The 19119-nt window shown below is 38.0% G+C and overlaps 1 protein-coding gene across 2 annotated transcripts; it reads left to right on the forward strand.

Moving 5' to 3' along the window:
- Positions 1-2980: 2980 nt before the first annotated feature.
- On the forward strand, positions 2981-18695 carry klhl14 (kelch-like family member 14). Of its 2 annotated transcripts, none has more exons than XM_039685137.2 (9): positions 2981-3558; positions 4118-5021; positions 6509-6630; positions 13263-13352; positions 13722-13800; positions 13990-14180; positions 15767-15925; positions 16072-16229; positions 17526-18695. In XM_039685137.2, exons 2-9 carry the CDS (start codon positions 4141-4143, stop codon positions 17664-17666), a joined length of 1821 nt encoding a protein of 606 aa, XP_039541071.1. In that variant the 5' UTR covers positions 2981-3558; positions 4118-4140; the 3' UTR covers positions 17667-18695. The 2 variants fall into 2 exon arrangements, with proteins under 2 accessions (XP_039541071.1, XP_039541070.1); XM_039685136.2 differs by lacking the exon at positions 2981-3558 and adding an exon at positions 3604-3991.
- The last annotated feature ends 424 nt before the right edge of the window (positions 18696-19119 follow it).

Below are 19119 nucleotides of genomic sequence, written 5' to 3' on the forward strand. Positions count from 1 at the left end.
TTTTTATGCGTTTTGGCCATTCATTTAGGCTACACGACAATTGCATTTCAGGGACTCGAAAACACAAACTTTTAAAAACATGTTTCAAAGTGCTCGTTTTTGAGAACGATATCATCATCGTCTCTGTTTAAACTATTAAATTAAGTTTGATTCACATTTATTTGTATAGTGCTTTTCATAATACATATTGTTTCAAAGCAGCTTTACAGAAATAGTCTTGTAAAATGATTACAGCATATATTACAATAACCTACGTGTTCAGTCAAAGTGACATTGCCATCTACTGGCCGGGAAGCATAACAGCGCTTTTATGTTTTCGCGGATCTGTGTGAGAGGGGATCGTTTTGACAACGTTGTCGTCTGTACGTGAAAAAAAACTTGTGTACAAAACGTACCCTAACACTGTATCACTGCAAATGCACATAAAACTTGATTGATGCACTCTATATAAAGTTTTTAGCAATTTTTAAGCAATCTTAGATGAATACCTGCTTAAGGACCCAATAGTGGCACAAATCTCTCAGTAAGCCACCAGATCACATCTACCTGAGATTTATCTATGTTAAACAGTTAACAATCAGACGATAATGAATTTGTTAGTTTTTTTTAAACGTTGATGTTGTGAACAGTTATTTTAATTAATTCTTTCACTTTAAGTAGTGTAAGGAGAGAGTGATCAGAGAAGGCATGAGGACAGCAGTCATTAGGAGCACATGAAGTGCTATATCAAGCCATTTATAGTGTTGAAAAAAAAGAAACAAAAGTTTAATTCTTCACTTGATCCATATGCTTTATATCAAACCTTTTCTTTTAATGGCTTTGTAAGCTTGATGCTGTTTTCCAGATGGCAATGTACCATTATAAATCTGTCTTGCATGTCAAGCAACTATGCTATAATATGAAGATTTAGAAGCGTTAATCTTACCTGCTAACAAACAGTACATATGTTTGACTAATTGGGCATATACAGTACATTGCAATTCTGCATGACTTGATATATGTTCTGTATTTTATGAACATATTCCTTTATCTCATTTTATATTCTGAAATGGACTTAAGTCTAATCGAGCATCAAGGCTAGCATCAGTGTTTCTGATCTTTAGTTGTACCAATACATAAAAAGGCGAAGATTTGGGATATATCTGTTTAGGAATATTATAGTTTGTTTTTCCAGGATATTTAACGAATGAATGCTGCAATAGCTATGTAACAATTGTCAAGTATTTATCACTTTTTTATTTCCAATGTTTGAACAGTTTGTAACGAAATTAAAAAAACAAGACCTTCCCTGATTTCCTATGAAAGCCTTGGCTTTAGACTGATATTTACGTGAAGAACTCGGGTCGGTTTTGCCGGGAAAATCAGAAGAATGTGACGTTTACGCGCGCTCGCGAGAGCGTTTCTTCCGTTCTACATTAAATTTTATACAATGTTCAGCAGCAGGATAATGCTTTAGAGTTATTATGAACTGTAATGTCCATGCGTCCTACAAGCAAATGGATTAATTCAAACTACAGTCTAGTCTCAGATGTAGCCTACCTCATCTCTTGATGATGCCGGTGAATTGCTGGACTGGTGTATTCACATCAAATGCTTTTGCTTTGCTTTTAACTGCTGTTTTCTCGCGGCTGTCATTTTTGTTGTAGGTTATGTTTATTTTGTTACTGAGGAAAGCATGCAGCACATATTTGCATAATAATAATCTAAAGATCAGCGTGGACGGCGCCAGGGTGAGAGTGTTAGCAAACGTTGTGCACATGTGCACGAGCACGAGCAATAAGTTGCTGGCTGCAGTTCACTTAACGGCCAATGGTGTCGCTAATAACAAGGGTTTCTGAATTACACATATTATAGCCATTTTAAAGCTGTAATATTTTTAGGCATATGGCCAGAATGCCAGTAAACTAACAATATGTAGACATTATTCCTTTTCTTTTTCAGAACAACGCAATACATGATTTTTCTTATTCTGTTCACAACAGATACCACAAGCTGTCACATGATGACAATTGAGCTATATATAAAAAAGTGAAGGGAGTTTTTATATTATTCTTTTAACTAAGATTTCCTCAGCACTGAAAGACAGTGTGTGAGGAGAATCAAAGAACGCATGAGGACGTATGAGTAATGCATCAGCAGTAAAACTTTCATTAGGAGCACAGGAAGTGCTATAGTCATGATGCCGAAACAACAGCAAAAAAATATGGAAACAAAAAAGTTTAATCCTTCACTTGATCCATATGCTTTATCTCAAACCTTTTCTTTTAATGGCTTTGTAAGCTTGATGCTGTTTTCCAGATGGCTATGTACCATTATAAATCCGTCTTGCATGTCAAGCAACTATATTATTTCATAATATGAAGATTTAGTTACCTGCTATCTGCTTTTTCTGCAGACTGTTTCAGTAGCTACGAACACGATTGCCTGTCGTTTGACCAAGACACTTGGATGAGTATGAAACGACGGTGCCTTTAACCTGGAAAAAACTCTATTCAAAGGTTCAAATTGTAGATGCATTGTAATGCACAGTGAGTATATCAATATCCCCCCCCAATACCTAACTTAAAGATGATTAGTTTCTTATGAATATGAATTTATTTGAAGGTTTTCCCCTTCCAGACTTGTCAAATAAATGTTTAAAACAATGAAGAACTAAAGAGCTATACGAATTTATTTGGCTCATTACACTATATGTATATATATATTTACCAGCATTACATTGATTTGCATTCCATGTCATGTCCATGATGCTCACTCAAGACCACAAGACAAGTTTGCCCAAAGTCCCTTGTTCGTTCTTTTGAAGGACTAAGCAAAAGGAGAAAAAGATGGGGTTATTTTGGCGATGGAGATTAAGGCAGAGGGGGGCTTTTTGTCATTTGTGCGAGACAAGCCATTCATCCATCCCCCGTTCAGAGCCCAAAAAAAAAGGCTGGTCCCAGAAATTAGCAGTTTCAGCTCAGCAGCAGAGGCGTCGGGCTGTGAAGGAACAGAGAAATTGACTAATTAGCAATGCGCACTAAAACTTGACGGTTCTCTCCATAACGCAGAGAGAAAGAGAGGAAAGACTCGCCTTTTCTCCTCTCCTCTTTTTCCATAGATGTTTGAAATCGCAGTCATTTACGCTCGACAGTTTTTACAATAGCCTTGAGCCATAATTTTGCGAGTCTCTCCAGCATCCATACCCCTGCGCGGTCTCTCTCCACCGGCCATGCGCGTCCGTTTCTCTCCCCGACCGTGGATTTCCTATTACTCTCGTTACGACTCACTGAGCCCCAGGCCCAAGGATAATGATGTGTTGTTTCTTGGTAGCATAATTTGTCACACGTATATTTCTTCTTCTTCTTCTTCTCTTGCAGAAAGCACACAGCTCCTCTCACACTCACACACACTTCTTCTTCTTCTTGTTAATTCAGAGGAAACATAAATGATCAATGAGCTTGAATGAGCGGGGGATCAATGGTTAGGATTCTGATCCATCGATTATAGACTTTTCCAACAGGACTGAACAAAGAAAGTGCACAGAAGGAGCCACAGCTTTACTTTTCTTTAAGTCAGGTAAGTTTTTGGATACCTACTACTACTAGCATTCAGCACGGGTGCGCACCGTGCGTACATTTTCCATGGGCTGAAAGTTGCCGTTTCTTCTGGTGTTCCGTCTCAGATTGGGTGATAAATACCGCGTGTGTTCGTGTTGTTGAACGGAGCGATCGCATTGTGTTGTTGCCGACCAAAGCGATGCGCAACCGCACATCTATGGTGGTGATGCTGATGTTGCGGGAGACAAACTAATTGCTTTTGTATCGCATATCGGGGGGAATGCGTGCATGCATTTATGTCCTGTAAGGGGGTGTGTGTGTGTTTGCGTGGCCGGATAACAGATAGCGGGCAGTTTTGGACGCTATACATCGTGGGCTTTGCTTTTCAACAACCCAGCGTATAGTTTGTTTCAACGCGTGCTCACGAACGCATGCATGAGACATATAGATGGGTATGCAACTATTCGTGTGCTTTTTAATGCATGTGCTTGTGTGTTGCATGCATGAATGAGATACACTTTCAGAATAAAATCGTCTCTGATGCAGTGTAGTGCACCAATGGCATTGTTTACTCGCAGGAGGTGTGCGCAGCCCCGAAGTCATGTCCCGATCGGGTGACCGAACCTCCACGTTTGACCCGACTCACAGCGACACTCTGCTGCACGGTCTCAACCTGCTGTGGAGGAAGCAGCTCTTCTGCGATGTGACTCTCACGGCTCAGGGACAGCAGTTCCACTGCCACAAAGCCGTGCTGGCGTCCTGCTCGCAGTACTTCAGGTCCCTGTTCTCCACGCACATGCTGAGCAGAGAGGACGGGCTGGCGGCGAAGGACCAAGGCAGCAGCGGCACCCCGTCCTCCTCCCCCGACGACAAGCTCCTGCCCAGCCCGCGCTCCGGCATCAACAACCTGGTGCTCCAGGGCTGCTCCTCCATCGGTCTGCGGCTGGTGCTGGAGTACCTCTACACGGCCAACGTCACCCTCTCCCTGGACACGGTGGAGGAGGTGCTCTCCGTCAGCAAGATCCTCAACATCCCCCAGATCACCAAACTCAGCGTGCAGTTCCTCAACGACCAGATCTCCGTGCAAAACTACAAGCAGATCTGCAAGATCGCGGCTCTGCACGGGCTGGACGAGACCAAGAAGCTCGCCAACAAGTACCTGGTGGAGGACGTGCTTCTCTTGAACTTTGAGGAGATGTGCGCCATGCTGGACGCCCTGCCTCCGCCCGTGGAGTCGGAGCTGGCGCTCTTTCAGATGTCCGTGCTGTGGTTGGAGCACGACAGGGAGACCAGGATGCAGTACGCTCCCGACCTGATGAAGCGCCTGCGCTTCGCCCTCATCCCGGCCCCGGAGCTGGTGGAGAGGGTGCAGTCGGTGGACTTTATGAGGAATGACCAGGTGTGCCAGAAACTGCTCATGGATGCCATGAACTACCACCTGATGCCCTTCAGACAGCACTGCAGACAGACCACAGCCAGCAGGTAGGCTCTTCATCGTGCTTTTTTTGTGTAGAGACTAGTGTTTTTATTTAAAAATACACTAATAAAATGTACATTATTTCTGTCATAAAGTTTGTCAGAAATGTAGAGTACACAGTGTGCACGTGATCATGCCCTGATACTATTGGAACAGGCTTGTGTGACAGGTGTCTGTAAACAGATCATCTTTTCTTTAGCAAAGGTCTCGCACATTCTTACAGTACGTAACTTGGGAATTGAATTAGATTAGAGTTGCAATCTTTTGTCGGAATATCTGATTTGTTTATCTTATCTGTGAGATCCTCATTCTTTTCCTCATGGTGCTGTTTCAGGGTTGATTAATTTCGGCACTGTTGCAAGCTTGCATACTGCAGACATTATTGCAGTCTGCAGATGGGATAATTAGCAGGAATAGGTGACCGTGGAATAAACTGGAATCCGTTGTTGGAGAATAAGAGAGAGTGAGATTCTCATTTTAAATGTCTCTTTTTCAACTTTGGAATCAGGAATTAAGACGTTATGAAAGTCAAAGAGGCCTGATATGTATATAAATATGGATTTGCTGACATAATTAGATAAATTGTTTGATTGTTATTATTTGGCCGTCACTCATCTCTTCATTGTGTATCAGCTCTCCTCACCTGTGTTAATATCAATTGCTGAGCATCATCCATGAACTTGAATGAGATGAAATCAGTGAATGACTCTATTGAAGCATCCTGATGATGAAGTGTTGAAGACTAGAGTTGTCCATTTACATCCCAGCTGACAGGGATTGTAAATATTGAACACAAGCACTTATTCAATCTAAGAGGCGAACTGCAAGGTCTCTAAACTGATAATAATAACGTACAGCCAAATTTTTTAGTATTGATTCGACATTAGTTGATTTGTTTAATTAAATTACTGATCGACTGAATGGATGGATGGATGCATATTTAGGATCTAAACAAGAAGAAGTGATTTGGATATGTCGATGACAGACAGTAGTCACATGGCCAATTGGGACTTTGGCCAATGGGATAAGAGCATCAAGATGAGCATAGTTGTCAATATTCCAGTTATAACCGTTTTTGGGGCTAATAGGGATAGCATTTAAAACAAATAACTATACATAACCATATGCACCTGTGAAAATGTGACCGAATGCAATGTTGCATGATTTATTTGTGCTTATGTTCATGATTTTGCAATTTTAAATGAGACTTATAATGAAGAGTTATTAGATTGAGTTTATCACAGATTACAAGCCGTTATGAAGATGCATTATCGCAGTGAGCCTAATTGATTCTACAACTTAAAATGAACAAATCTGTTTTCTTTTTTTCCGTTCATTTGACGGTGGTGATAGTCATTCAGCTTTCATGTTTTCAGCTTGTCTTGCTGTGTTTGTACACGCTTCTACCTTGCTGTGGCATCTCTTTCAATATGTGATTGCTCTGCACTAATAACAGCTAATGAATCGGTTTCCCCGTCCCTCTGTAACACAGGATTCGCTCAAACAAACGGATGCTCCTGTTGGTTGGGGGCCTGCCTCCGGGCCCAGACCGCCTCCCTAGTAATCTGGTTCAGTACTACGACGACGAAAAGAAGACATGGAAGATCCTTACAAGTGAGTGCATGCTCTTGTCTTGCTAGCATAGATCTTTTCTCTTCCACAGGAAGAACCCTGCCTGCGTTGGGTTGTGCTTCATCGCAGAGCAGAATAGAGCGAGAGCTTCCTGAGATGCAGGAGGTAATGATGTATCACTATCACTTTTAATGTAACTTTTTAATCAGAGCATGACTGCCTTCACACCATTGTGGAGCTGGAACGCCTGGATTCACTTGTGTGTGTTTTTTCTGTCTTTTGCATAAGCGCGCCGGCAAGATTAATTTTAATCTAATGATCTCGGGAAGATTCATCATCAGAAGATGACATGTATTCTTATTGAACTGCTTTATTAGGGCAAACGTTCTCGTAAGTGCATTTGTCTTCGCGAGCAGCAGGGAAGGAACAGGAGCGGTTTGCGTACCGCCAGTAGTTTGTTGTGTGTTTTGGCATGACGAATTAGAACCGGAATTCTTAGGATTTAAATGACAACAGCAGAGATCAAATGACTATTGACATCATAATCATGAAAAATGATGTTATAATAGAGTCTTGTCTCATTTAAGTCTCAACTTTGTCTCAGATGTTTCTACTAATACCAGAGAAAGACACAAAATAGGCAGTGGTCGACGTAGTAGAGCGGTGTAAGTAAACCGTGGCATAGCTCAGATAATTTAGTTTTAGAAGAATGTTGCACATGATCACGAGTCTAAGGCCGTGTGTCCACCAAAGCGTTTTTAGCCAGCTGAAAACGCCAGACGCCGCCAGAGTGGTTTTTCCGCCATTTTGAATTTTGTCAAAAAACTACTTTTGCGAACTAGTCCTTGGTTTTTTGCCCGATTGGAACCAAACCAGTGCAGAAATGTTCTCTGGAGTCTAAAGATCAATAATTATCAAAAAAAAGTGGAAATTTTGATTTCCGGTCGCTAGGGGGCGCAAAATAATTTATTTAATTTTACTAAAATGGCTATAACTCCAGAAGTAATTGAGATATCTTCACCAAACTTGGTGGTTGACATGTATAGAGTGATGTAAACGTCACAGTTACGTCATGGCGCCAGCTGGAGGCAAAACAAAGTGTAAACTGGAGGCGGCCAATACAAAACAGCACAGATTCGGCTACATAATAAGGAGCTTAAATATTTGTTACTATTATTACATGTCATCTTGTTGTGTTGTTTGGTGCAAGAATTGATGAAAAATGAATATGCTGTATCTGGAACTTTTATTTCTAGAAAATATTTACATCATTAAAATTGCACTGTAATGTCACTCTTTACATTGTCGTGGTCTTGGCGCTGGCTCGACAGAACTGCAGATCGTACACACAAGTCTTGTACAGGACCATATAGGCATCTAAAGATTTATATGCCCTCAGTTTCTATTTACGATCGGTTTCTCTATAAGGTAGGTGTAGAAGTCAGGCCACTCAACTGAGGTAACGTACGTTAATCCTGTCAGATCATCCATGCATTGAGTGAGCGTGTAGGCGGCTACGGGTCGGCCAATCTGGTTCCGTCCGTTAAAAATAACTTTTGGAAATAACAATCGCGGTCCTGGACAATGAGTGACCTTACACATTAAGATAATATCTGATTTTCTCCAGTCATTGTTAAAAAACAAGCTAACAATGAGAATGCCTCCACCTAAGCTCCGCCCACAAAAAAACGTCACCATGTTTACCAACTGTAAAAGGGTCTATAGCTTAGAAGAATGTTGCACATGATCAGGAGTCTAAGGCCGTGTGTCCACCAAAGCATTTTTAGCCAGCTGAAAACGCCAGACGCCGTGCTTTGGGTGCTTCAGGGCGTTTTGGCAGTGCAGTTTTTTTTTCCGTTGAGACGTTTTGTTGCTATGATACAAAATATTTGCAGCACAGTTTACTTGTAACTGATTTCGCAGATAATGTGTTTCATACTAAAAATGTATTTTTCCTCCATTTTGTTCGGTTAGCTCTGCTGGTTGATATCGTTGTACAGAAAGAATGTTGTGACAGTTTGTCGGTGTGGAATTAGCCCTGCCCCTCCTCCACTGTGATTGGACGGCTGGGTAAAAAGTGACGAGCGTTGCGTTTTATCCAAAGTTGAACATTTTTCAACTCTCGAGGACCAGTAAAAAACGCTGGGCGCTCCAGCGTGAAACAAAAAAACGCTCAGCGCCTCGTTACGCTCATGGCGTTTAAAAAACACAGCGCTCCCATTGAAAACAATTGAAAACATACGCCAGGCGCGTGGAAAAACGCTTTGGTGGACACACGGCCTAATTTCATTTCAGTCTAAAAGCAACAATTAAAGGGATGCTCCAACCATAAATTAAAATTCAGTCTTAATTTATTCATGCCGTCTTGTTCTGTGGAACATAAAAGAAGATATTTTAGGAAATGTGTCAGTGTTGTTTTTATTTGTCTATAAAATGAAGATCTAATATTGTTTGGTTCCCAACGTTCTTAAAAATATATTCTTTTGCGTTCTGCAGAAGAAACAAATGCATACAGGTTTGAAACATTTTGCGGAAGAGTAAACAAAGACAGAATTTCCTTTTTAGGTGGAGTATCCCTTTAAGAGACACTTAAAGGGATACTCCACCCAAAAATGAAAATTTCTGTCATAATTTACTCAGCCTCAAGTTGTTGCAAACCTGTACGAGTTTCTTTCTTCTGCTGAACACAAAGGAAGATATTTTGAAGAACGATTGGAACCAAACATTTGTTTGGCACCATTGACTTCCATAGTATAATCCATAATAAAATACTATGGAAGTCAATGGTGCCAACGATCCAATCATTCTTCAAAATATCTTCTTTTGTGTTCAACAGAAGAAAAATAGGTTCACACAGGTTTGCAACAACTTAAGGGTGAGTAACTGATGTCTGAATTTTCATTTTTGGCTGGAGAGTCCCTTTAAGTATTTGAGTTCATATTGAGATCTCTGACTTTTGATTGCAGACTTTAGCAAATCTGAGCACAGTTTGAGACATTGTTGTGATCACTTCTGAAGTCTAGAGGAGATTACAAGGCTCTTTTTCTCAGGTGAGAAGCCGGAGACAGGTCTCATTTGCTCTAAATGTAATTTCATTGCTGTCTACGAGAAACAATTGAGGCAATGAAGAGATCTTCTTGGTGATTTTTCTTCTATGCATTTGCATATTTTTCCATCGAAACAAATTGTTAGTTGATATAATACATCAGAGTCAAACGTACTATTGCTTGTGATTACTGCGGCTAGTTGTTAGCCCTAGAGCTAGCTGTTAGTCGGAGAGTTAAAACTGTGTATTTTTGCACAAATAAACTCCCTAAACTTGTTCAGAGTCAGTCTGCACTTGTATCAGTTACACTGTTATGTATATGGCAGGCTCCAGGTGGCTTTAGGGATAGCAAATGCCTGGCGTTTGTTCTTTTAAAACATAGCAACTCGTGTTTGGAGATAAACATGGCTAGTGGAAACTCTTTGAAAGTCCAGTTTTATAGCTCTTTTTAAACCATATAAGTGGATTCTAATCCTAAATTACTTTTATCTAGCTCAACATAAGATGCAACGTAAGTTCGTTTTTGTAATTTAGCAATGAGCCAAGACACAAAATGTATTATGATTTAATTAAAAGGATTCTATAGTGTCTGTTCCTCACCGAGGGAAAACAAGGACATAAACGGACGTGCAGTCATTCTGTTTTATGGCTAAGATTGCGTTCAGTCATCCAATCACTGCGTCGCTGAGGTGTGAGACCTACAAAGACACCTTACGCTCGCTCTGAAACCTGCTTGTAAGCGTTTGGCAGCATGCATAACATTCATTAATGAATTACATCTGGATCTATATAACTTACACTCATAAGGTCATAGTGTAATGTCCTTTATTTCTGCCTCAGACGTCGAGTCTTAAATGGCCCATGGCCAGGCGGAGCGACCAAACTGCAAAATCATCCTGTGAACACACCAGCAGCCCCTTGATGTCGTTTGGGGTGTGCAGGTTATTAACATTCAATCATAACTTTGCAATGAGCCGAAACCCAAAAGGGGGGGAACAGGGACTGATTAAAACCTTCATCAGCACTATTTAGGATGGTTCTCATGACTGGCTGCACCTCTCTGCTTCTCTGGCTTTCTGCTGTGTGCTGAGACTGCCACCTTGTGCACTCAGTGTGCTATGGTCAAAATCAGAGGATGCAAAACTGTTTCTGTCATTAGTTAATTGTTCCATATTGCACATTTCATGCCATTGTGTTATTTCTTTAGATTGTTGACAGCACCACTTTCACTTTAGACATATTAACATGAAGTAAACTATGAAGAAATTATTATTATTTTATTTTTTTTTGCATTAAGAAATAGACTTTTTTATATAGCCAAGATTTATTTATTTTTTGCATGGTGAATTTATTTTCATAAGCACTTTTCCATTTTACTTTTCTTTTTTTAATTCCTATTAGTCTCAATGATTCTCGTTATATTTGTTTGGATTATATTTATTTTTGCAGTTTTATATTCAAAGCAGCATAAATTAAAAGCAGTTCAATACAGATTATCAATCCACTTGCAATACTATTCAGAAATATATATAATATTTATAATATTCTATATATTATAGCCTATATTTTATATACTGTAGAATAATATATATTATAGGTTTTTTATTTACTTAATAATTGATTTGATTTTGATTTTGATTTATTTATATTTACATTGATATGTTTTCATGACAAGCACTTTTCTATTTTACTTTTCCTTTATTTATGATTCTCATTTAATTTATATTACTGTAATAGTTGTTTTTTACTGTATAATATTTTTGAATCTGCATAAATTAAAAGCGTGTAAAATAAACATGATGAATAAATACTTACATACTATGAATTGAATTCCCAAACTGAACTAATAGCAGTTATATAAGTATATGGTCCTAAAAATAAAAAAAATCTTATTTTTTTCTGACAGTGTTTTGCAAGATGTAAACATCACTGGTCCAGAAGCACTTCCTGTTTCATTTTTTTTTAACACTACATAAAAGCTGGGATAAAATACAACCAACAGAACATATACATATGAATCAAAAAGTTAAACAAACATCTTTAAGATGTTTTCTTTACATGTGAAATAAAGAAAACACTTACAAACTGAAACAGGAAATCAGGAAATATGTATATATACTCTGGGGTTAAAATGGAAACATATGAGGTGTATATATATATATATATATATATGAAAAACAAAGACCTTTTAAGCTGAATTTCAGGAGGTTTGTTCCTCTAAAAGTCAATATCATATGTCTTCACTGTGTGCAGGCTTCTTATCAGTCAGTTTAGCAATATGATGCATCTGCACCTGTGTAGATCAGGCTGTCAGATCAATAACAAAGCCTAGACTGTGACCTCTGGATCATTTGAATCATTGAGTCTGTTGGGACATGTGTGTGTGTCACGTCTGCAGCAGTAAATGTCAGCTGGCCACAAAAGCCTAGCATGGCTCCAGATGCCTGAGAAGCCAAATAATTCTCTCCCTGACACTTGGATCTCTGTCAATCAGGTTTTGTGTGCAGCGAGACAGTCGGGAGGTTCCCCTCGTGGGACTGAGTCAGTCTGAATCCGTTCTCAATGGAAAGGCCTCTGTGCGTCAGACTCCAGTTAGATTGCGGTAGGAGAGGCCAATCGGAAAAAAGCGCGATTCAAGGCTGTCTAATTTTACAGCAACTGTGATCCATCAGGCAGCGGAGATGTGACAGTGGAAATGAATGATGGAGGCAGACAGGTGGCTCTTAGCGTACGACTGATTTACGCTGCACGGGCACCGGACGGAGATTTATGGAGTGAACATGATCATGTTCATTATGACTGTCACCCTAAGACCATTTCTCTCTATTTCAACTGGGGGTCACTTTTGCAGGAGCTGGAGAATTACAAAGGATGGAGACTGCTGCATATCAGAAATCTACCACAAACCTGTTAATATATGAGGAATTGGCTACTATCTGATTGGTTGTGACAGCATTTTATTCAGAATATTGAGAAATGTACAGTTACATAATATAATAATAAATAATAATAATATATGAAGAGTTCAGATGCAAAAGCCTCTAAGTGCCGTTTGAAATTTTCTTCTAGAATGATCATTTTTATCAAGCTTGTATATTTAAGTTGATTGATGTCACTTAAATGGCAATGATAATTACCTATTAATTGTTATTTAAGTGAAATTACCGAACTTAAATGTACAAGTTTGATAAAAATCATCATTAAAGAAGAGAATTTCAAATGGCATTTAGAGGCTTTTGCATCTGAACTCTTCATATATAATAAATAATAGTATATAAAACTAGTAGTTTCAAATTAAGTTCCATGCATTTTAAAACAAGTGTTTATATATATATATATATATATATATATATATATATATATATATATATATATAATATAGCAGTAAATGGTTAAACTCTATTATTATAATTATATGAATTATATGAATTATTTTAGTGATTAAATGTTTCTTGAGTGTTATTTCTTTGTGGGATTAGTGGGTTTACTGCATTGGCTGACTTTACCTTATCCTTTACATATTTAATACAATATCAAATTATGTGTAAACTGTAAACAAATATCATTGGCTTGACCTTTCACTATTCAGATGTATTATTTTCTCATGTGCTTTGTCTGTGTGTTGCAGTAATGCCGTATAACAGCGCCCATCACTGTGTCGTTGAGGTGGAGAACTTCCTGCTTTTACTGGGTGGAGAAGACCAGTGGAACCCTAATGGTAAAACATGAATGTAAAAAAATATTGTTGGTTGGTTTAACTTAAAAAATGAAGTAACCTGGTTGCCTTAAAAAAATTAAGTTCATTAAAATGGAAAAATTGAGTTAATACAATGAAGGAGATCAGAAACTCAAAATATTATGTTATCTGAACCACATTAATTATTTAAGTTGATTTGACAAAAGAAAAAATGTTGTGATTACAAATCATGAACATATTTTTTACAGTGTGCTGAATAAAACAATAATGTGCTGAATCAGTGCTATCACTGACGTTGATTTTATAATTCATAAAATGTGTATTATTGCTATGAAATATTTGATTTTAAACAATATTTATTAATAATAGCAATATTTTTCATCTTTGCAGGCAAACACAGCACTAACTTTGTAAGTCGGTATGATCCAAGATTCAATAGCTGGATACAACTACCGCCCATGCAGGAGAGGTATGATGCCTTCTGAAGATGACTTATTATTCATAAAATAATAAGAGCTCTTCATAACATGGCTATAATTATTTCTTAAGCCTTTGTGATGAATTTTTCACTCTTGGTTGCGACTGGGATATTTGCTGTAAACAGTCTCTACGTTGACTGATTTTAAGAGACGATCTTTTCATCTTGTCTTTGTTTCAGGAGAGCGAGTTTCTTCGCTTGCTGCCTGGATAAGCACTTGTATGTTGTTGGGGGAAGGAACGAGACAGGTTATCTGTCTAGCGTTGAAGCCTATAACCTTGAGACAAACGAATGGAATTACGTTTCGTCTCTTCCACAGCCGCTGGCTGCACACGCAGGCGCCGTGCACAATGGGAAAATATACATCTCAGGTTTGACGATACACCTCATCCAAACAGTGAATGAATCAAAGTTTCTGAGACGTTACTAACAGGTGTCGTTACAGGGATGAGCTCTGGAAGTGACTTGCTGTACTATTAAGAGCACAGTTCAATGTTATTTTGAAGACTAGAACAGATACTTTTATTTTAAATGCATTTTAAATTCGACATGAAATTAGATTTTTGGACAGGACTCTGTAATTTATCCATTGGGATTGTGAAAAGTGTCTCTGGTCACACTTTAGTTCAGGGTCCGATTCTCACCATTAACTATGACTTTTGCCTCAACAAACTCCTAATTACTGCTCATTAATAGTTAGTAAGGTATTTGTTAAGTTTAGGTATTAGGTATGTAGAATATGGTCATGCAGAATAAGGAAATAATGTGTGCTTTATAAGCACTAATAAACAGCCAATATCCTAATAATAGGCATGCTAATAAGCAACTAGTTAAAGGAGTAGTTCACTTTTAAAAAAAACCTTTGCTGATAATTTACTCACCCCCATGTCATCCAAGATGTCCATGTCTTTCTTTCTTCAGTCGAAAAGAAATTAAGGTTTTTGATAAAAACATTCCAGGATTTTTCTCCATATAATGGACTTCAATGGGAACCAAACGGTTCAAGGTCCAAAAGACACTTTCTGTTCAAAGGGCTTTAAACGACACCAGACGATGAATAACGGTCTTACCAAGCGAAACGACCGCTCATTAAAAAAAAAAAAAAAAGTTTACGTTTTGTAAGCTCAAAAGCTCACCTTGCTCTGTTCTGTGATGCGCGTTCGTCACTCTCCTGTTCAAACTCGTTTATCAAAATGAACGAATCTTTTTTCGTGTCATTTGGTTCATTCAATGAATGAAATGAACGAATTGACTAGGAAAACGATTTGTTCATTTGTTCATCGTCTGGAATCATTTAAAGCCATTTGAACAATTTGCACTGAAACTGTCATTTGGACCTTGAACCGTTTGGTTCCCATTGAAGTCCATTATACAGTATGGAGAAAAATCAAGAAAAGTTTTCATCAAAAACCTCAATTTCTTTTCGACTGAAGAAAGAAAGACATGGATATCTTGGATGACATGGGGGTGAGTAAATTATCAGCAAAAGTTTCCTTTTTCCTTTTCCTTGCTTCCTTTTACAGTCCAGTTACCCGTGTAAATACTATGTACTTATTTTAGTAACTACAATTACTGGGTAATAACTAGTACTAACTCTGAACCTACCCCTAAACCTACCCCTGTTCCATGTACTTACCTTATATTAGCCAGTACTTTCTAGGTAAGTACACTGTAAGTACTGTACTGTAAAAGAAAAATCTTTCGAATAACGTGAATCATCCCTATAGCCTAAATAGCATTATGTTTGCAACACGAAGCTCATGGCTTTGATTCCCAGGGAATGCATGAACTGAAGTTTATATATTCAATGCAATGTCTCTTTGGATTAAAAAAAGAAGACCAGGAATGTTGATTTAGAAAGTAAATAGGTCAATTTTGATTCAATGTTGACTTAATTTTTTGAATACCTTATACTTGTGCTTCCGTTGAAATTGGTATTGTGTATGCTATTCTTCAGGTGGGGTTCACAACGGCGAATACGTGTCTTGGCTGTACTGCTACGACCCCGTGATGGACGTGTGGGCTCGGAAACAGGACATGAACACTAAGCGAGCCATACACGCTCTCGCAGGCATGAACGACCGCCTCTACGCTATTGGGGGCAACCACTTAAAGGGTAATTTATATAGCCGTAAACCAAACCTCACTGACTGTGTACACAACAGTGATCGATATAGTTTCATTCAATGATTAGATTGCAAGCTTGCAACACTTAGACGCCTCTGCAAAGTAAGATCTTTGACTGTTTTCTTCTGTGTGTAGGATTCTCTCATCTGGATGTGATGCTGGTTGAATGCTATGATCCTAAAGCAGATCAGTGGAATATCCTGCAAACGCCCATCTTAGAGGGACGCAGCGGGCCTGGATGTGCTGTTCTTGATGACAGTATTTATTTGGTGGGGGGCTACAGTTGGAGCATGGTAAACACTTAAATGCTGGATATAGATATTGAAGATATAGATTGTAGGTTGATTCCCCTGAATAAGCTGCTATAGCAAAACTTGTTCAACCTATGGTGTGAGGTTGGGGGTGGGGCTATCTGTCTGACTGACCAATGGCAGAGGGGTTCAGTCAGGGAACCTGTTTGAAAACAACCACTATTTTTGCCATTCTGATATTGATAGTAAAGAAATGACATACTTCACGTTCACCTAAAATCGTTGATTAATTTTAACACTCAGTACAAATACAGTACGTTTATTATTCAAATTCGAGCTGTACGATTAATCGTTAAAAGATTGTGATCTCAATTCAGACACACATGCAATCTAATTCCTAAACGATCATGATTCACCTGTGTCTATTAAACCTTTGAGAAAATCATATCGGATCATTCTCCATCCAGAAAAAACACTTATCATATTAGGTATGAAACAGCTTTGTTATTGTTATTTCTGTATTACAATAATTCAAATTTTCACACAAGTAATGAGATAAAAGTTTATGATGTCTACAGGGCAAATCACCTTTTGAAAGTAACTTGGCGCTTTAAACGGGAGATGAATTGAGAAATCAAAATTTCCTTGAGCTTTAGAATATATAAGAATATCCTGTAAGTTTCAGAACTGAAACTTACAAATAGTACAATTAGAACTTCTAAATAGAAATTCGACCCCTGTTTTGTGTTACAAATTATGTAGGAAGAGTAATTGATTAATTTATGACAAGAGTGCACCTCAAAAAATCTGCATCATAAATGGAGGTCTGATCTGTCACAAAAATTTCATGCACCCACTTTCAATCATTGAAACTTCTGTTTTTATGCTAAAAGTTCATTATAAAACATATAATCTAGTATTTTTCACAAAAAATGATAATATAATATTATCCTCTAAAAATTATAATATATATTATCCTCTAAAATATAATATCTTTTTTGTTACATCACATAGTTTAGTTATCATAAATGAGGTATCATTTGAAAGCTTACAAACTCAGAATTCATCCTGTGAAAACCGTTTTATAATTGAACGTTGCGTTACCATAGAAACGGTACTCTAAATTATTTTGTCAGGCTCCTCCCCTTTTATGCATTATTATATTTAATAATTTATGATCAAAACCTTTCCTAATCCACACAAAACACATATTGTCAGAAAGGTCTGTGTCTAGATATTTGGCCAGAAATGTATTAAGGGGTAAAGACTGTGAAATGCATAAAAAGCATTCTGAAGTATGAAATCTTGTGAGAATAACTTGTTGAACATCTCTTGCAGGGGGCGTACAAGTCATCCACCATTTGTTACAGCCCAGAGAAAGGCTCATGGACAGAAATGGAAGGAGAGGTGGCTGAACCTTTAGCCGGGCCGGCCTGTGCCACAGTCATACTGCCGGCCTGTTTACCATTTAACAAATAACTATATAGAAAAGAGGAAAAACCTGTCGGGATGGAAAGTCAATCGCTGAATCAATGAATCAAACCCATGAGGAGACTCTCCCTAAGGAACGCCCCCAGCTTTTGAACAGGAGGTGATGAGCTGTACAGATTATTATTTTTTTACTGGTCTGACAAGAGCACTTTGTTTCTTTCATACTTAAAAGTTTTAAACTGATGTAATCATCAACTTTGCGTATTTGATGCTCACGTGTGTTGACATTCAACTGCTCACATTCAATCCTTTTTTTATCGTAAATGTTTTTGCTTAACTTGGCATACAGTAGCGTACGCATACTTTTTTGAACCAAATCGATATATCTTCCATACGTACTTTGTATTTTGTGGAAATCGCTGATTCAGGCGATGCTGAAGAGGGTCGACAAAGGAATACTCTTGTTTTACAAGCAAAACTCATGATTCTGTGTACGCTGTAGAGTAGATATCAGCTATTTAATATATATCACACCACGTCTGCTTGTTATTAATATTGCAGCCATTCTTAAGTGGCATATTGTTATTTGTACAGATGAGAGGGGGATAAATGTCAATTATGAATTATAAGGGAAAAAAAACATTTCAGTAAAACACAAGTTATGATTTATTGTTTGAACAATCAGTATGTTATTTATTTAGCCATGTGGTATATATGCATGGCGTAAAGTGGAAAGCTTATTGTGTTATGCTGTGGGTATATTTGTTTATGTTCATATCTGTTTATATCTCACAGTGCCTATTTTAAGCATCAGGCTGCTTTATTTCAGAAAATTGCCCATTATAAAATCAGACGTTTTAAATGATATAAATGATTGGCCTGATTGGTTTCTCTGAGACGTGATCTGAAATCGGACTCTGTTGCACTGGTGTTTGATGGCCCTTTTGATGAGAAAAGGGAATGTTTTTCATTGTTGTAAATAATCGCTTGCAGTGGAACATTTTTGTGCTCATGGGATTTATTCTCAAATCCTGTTATGTTCTTTACATTTAGTCTATGAAAATAAAAACTGAATTTCTGGATCAATAATCTGTCTGAGCTAAACCTCAACAACACAACGCCTCAATCTACTGTGTATAAAACTGTTTATGTGTTTGCAGTATTGCAAGAATTTCTCTGTTTCATAGCAGTGTGCAATAATGTTTAATTTACTGAAATCAGATGAGTTTGATAAAATGTTTGAATTTATTTTAAGGCCCAAGTGCAGGTAAAACATGAGTGTTGCTTTCAACAGACATACAGTAAAGTGGACTGTACTGTGATAAACTGAAGGTAAGTATATGGGTATGGGTATGGGTAACCAAACCGTATGGACCCCATTGACTTCCATAGTATATCTCAATGGGGTCCATCAACTGTTTGGTTACCCATATCCTTCAAAATATAACTACTATATAAATTCATACAGGTTTGAAATAACTTGAGGGTGAGCAAATGATGA

Source organism: Pimephales promelas, chromosome 22, assembly GCF_988280905.1.
Source record: "Pimephales promelas chromosome 22, fPimPro1.hap1.1, whole genome shotgun sequence".
Taxonomy (NCBI): domain Eukaryota; kingdom Metazoa; phylum Chordata; class Actinopteri; order Cypriniformes; family Leuciscidae; genus Pimephales; species Pimephales promelas.

Coding starts and splice junctions, on each gene's coding strand:
- klhl14 (XM_039685136.2), top strand. Junction 6,631..13,262: donor GACATGGAAGATCCTTACAA/GTGAGTGCATGC, acceptor TGTGTGTTGCAG/TAATGCCGTATAACAGCGCC. Junction 13,801..13,989: donor CTACCGCCCATGCAGGAGAG/GTATGATGCCTT, acceptor TCTTTGTTTCAG/GAGAGCGAGTTTCTTCGCTT.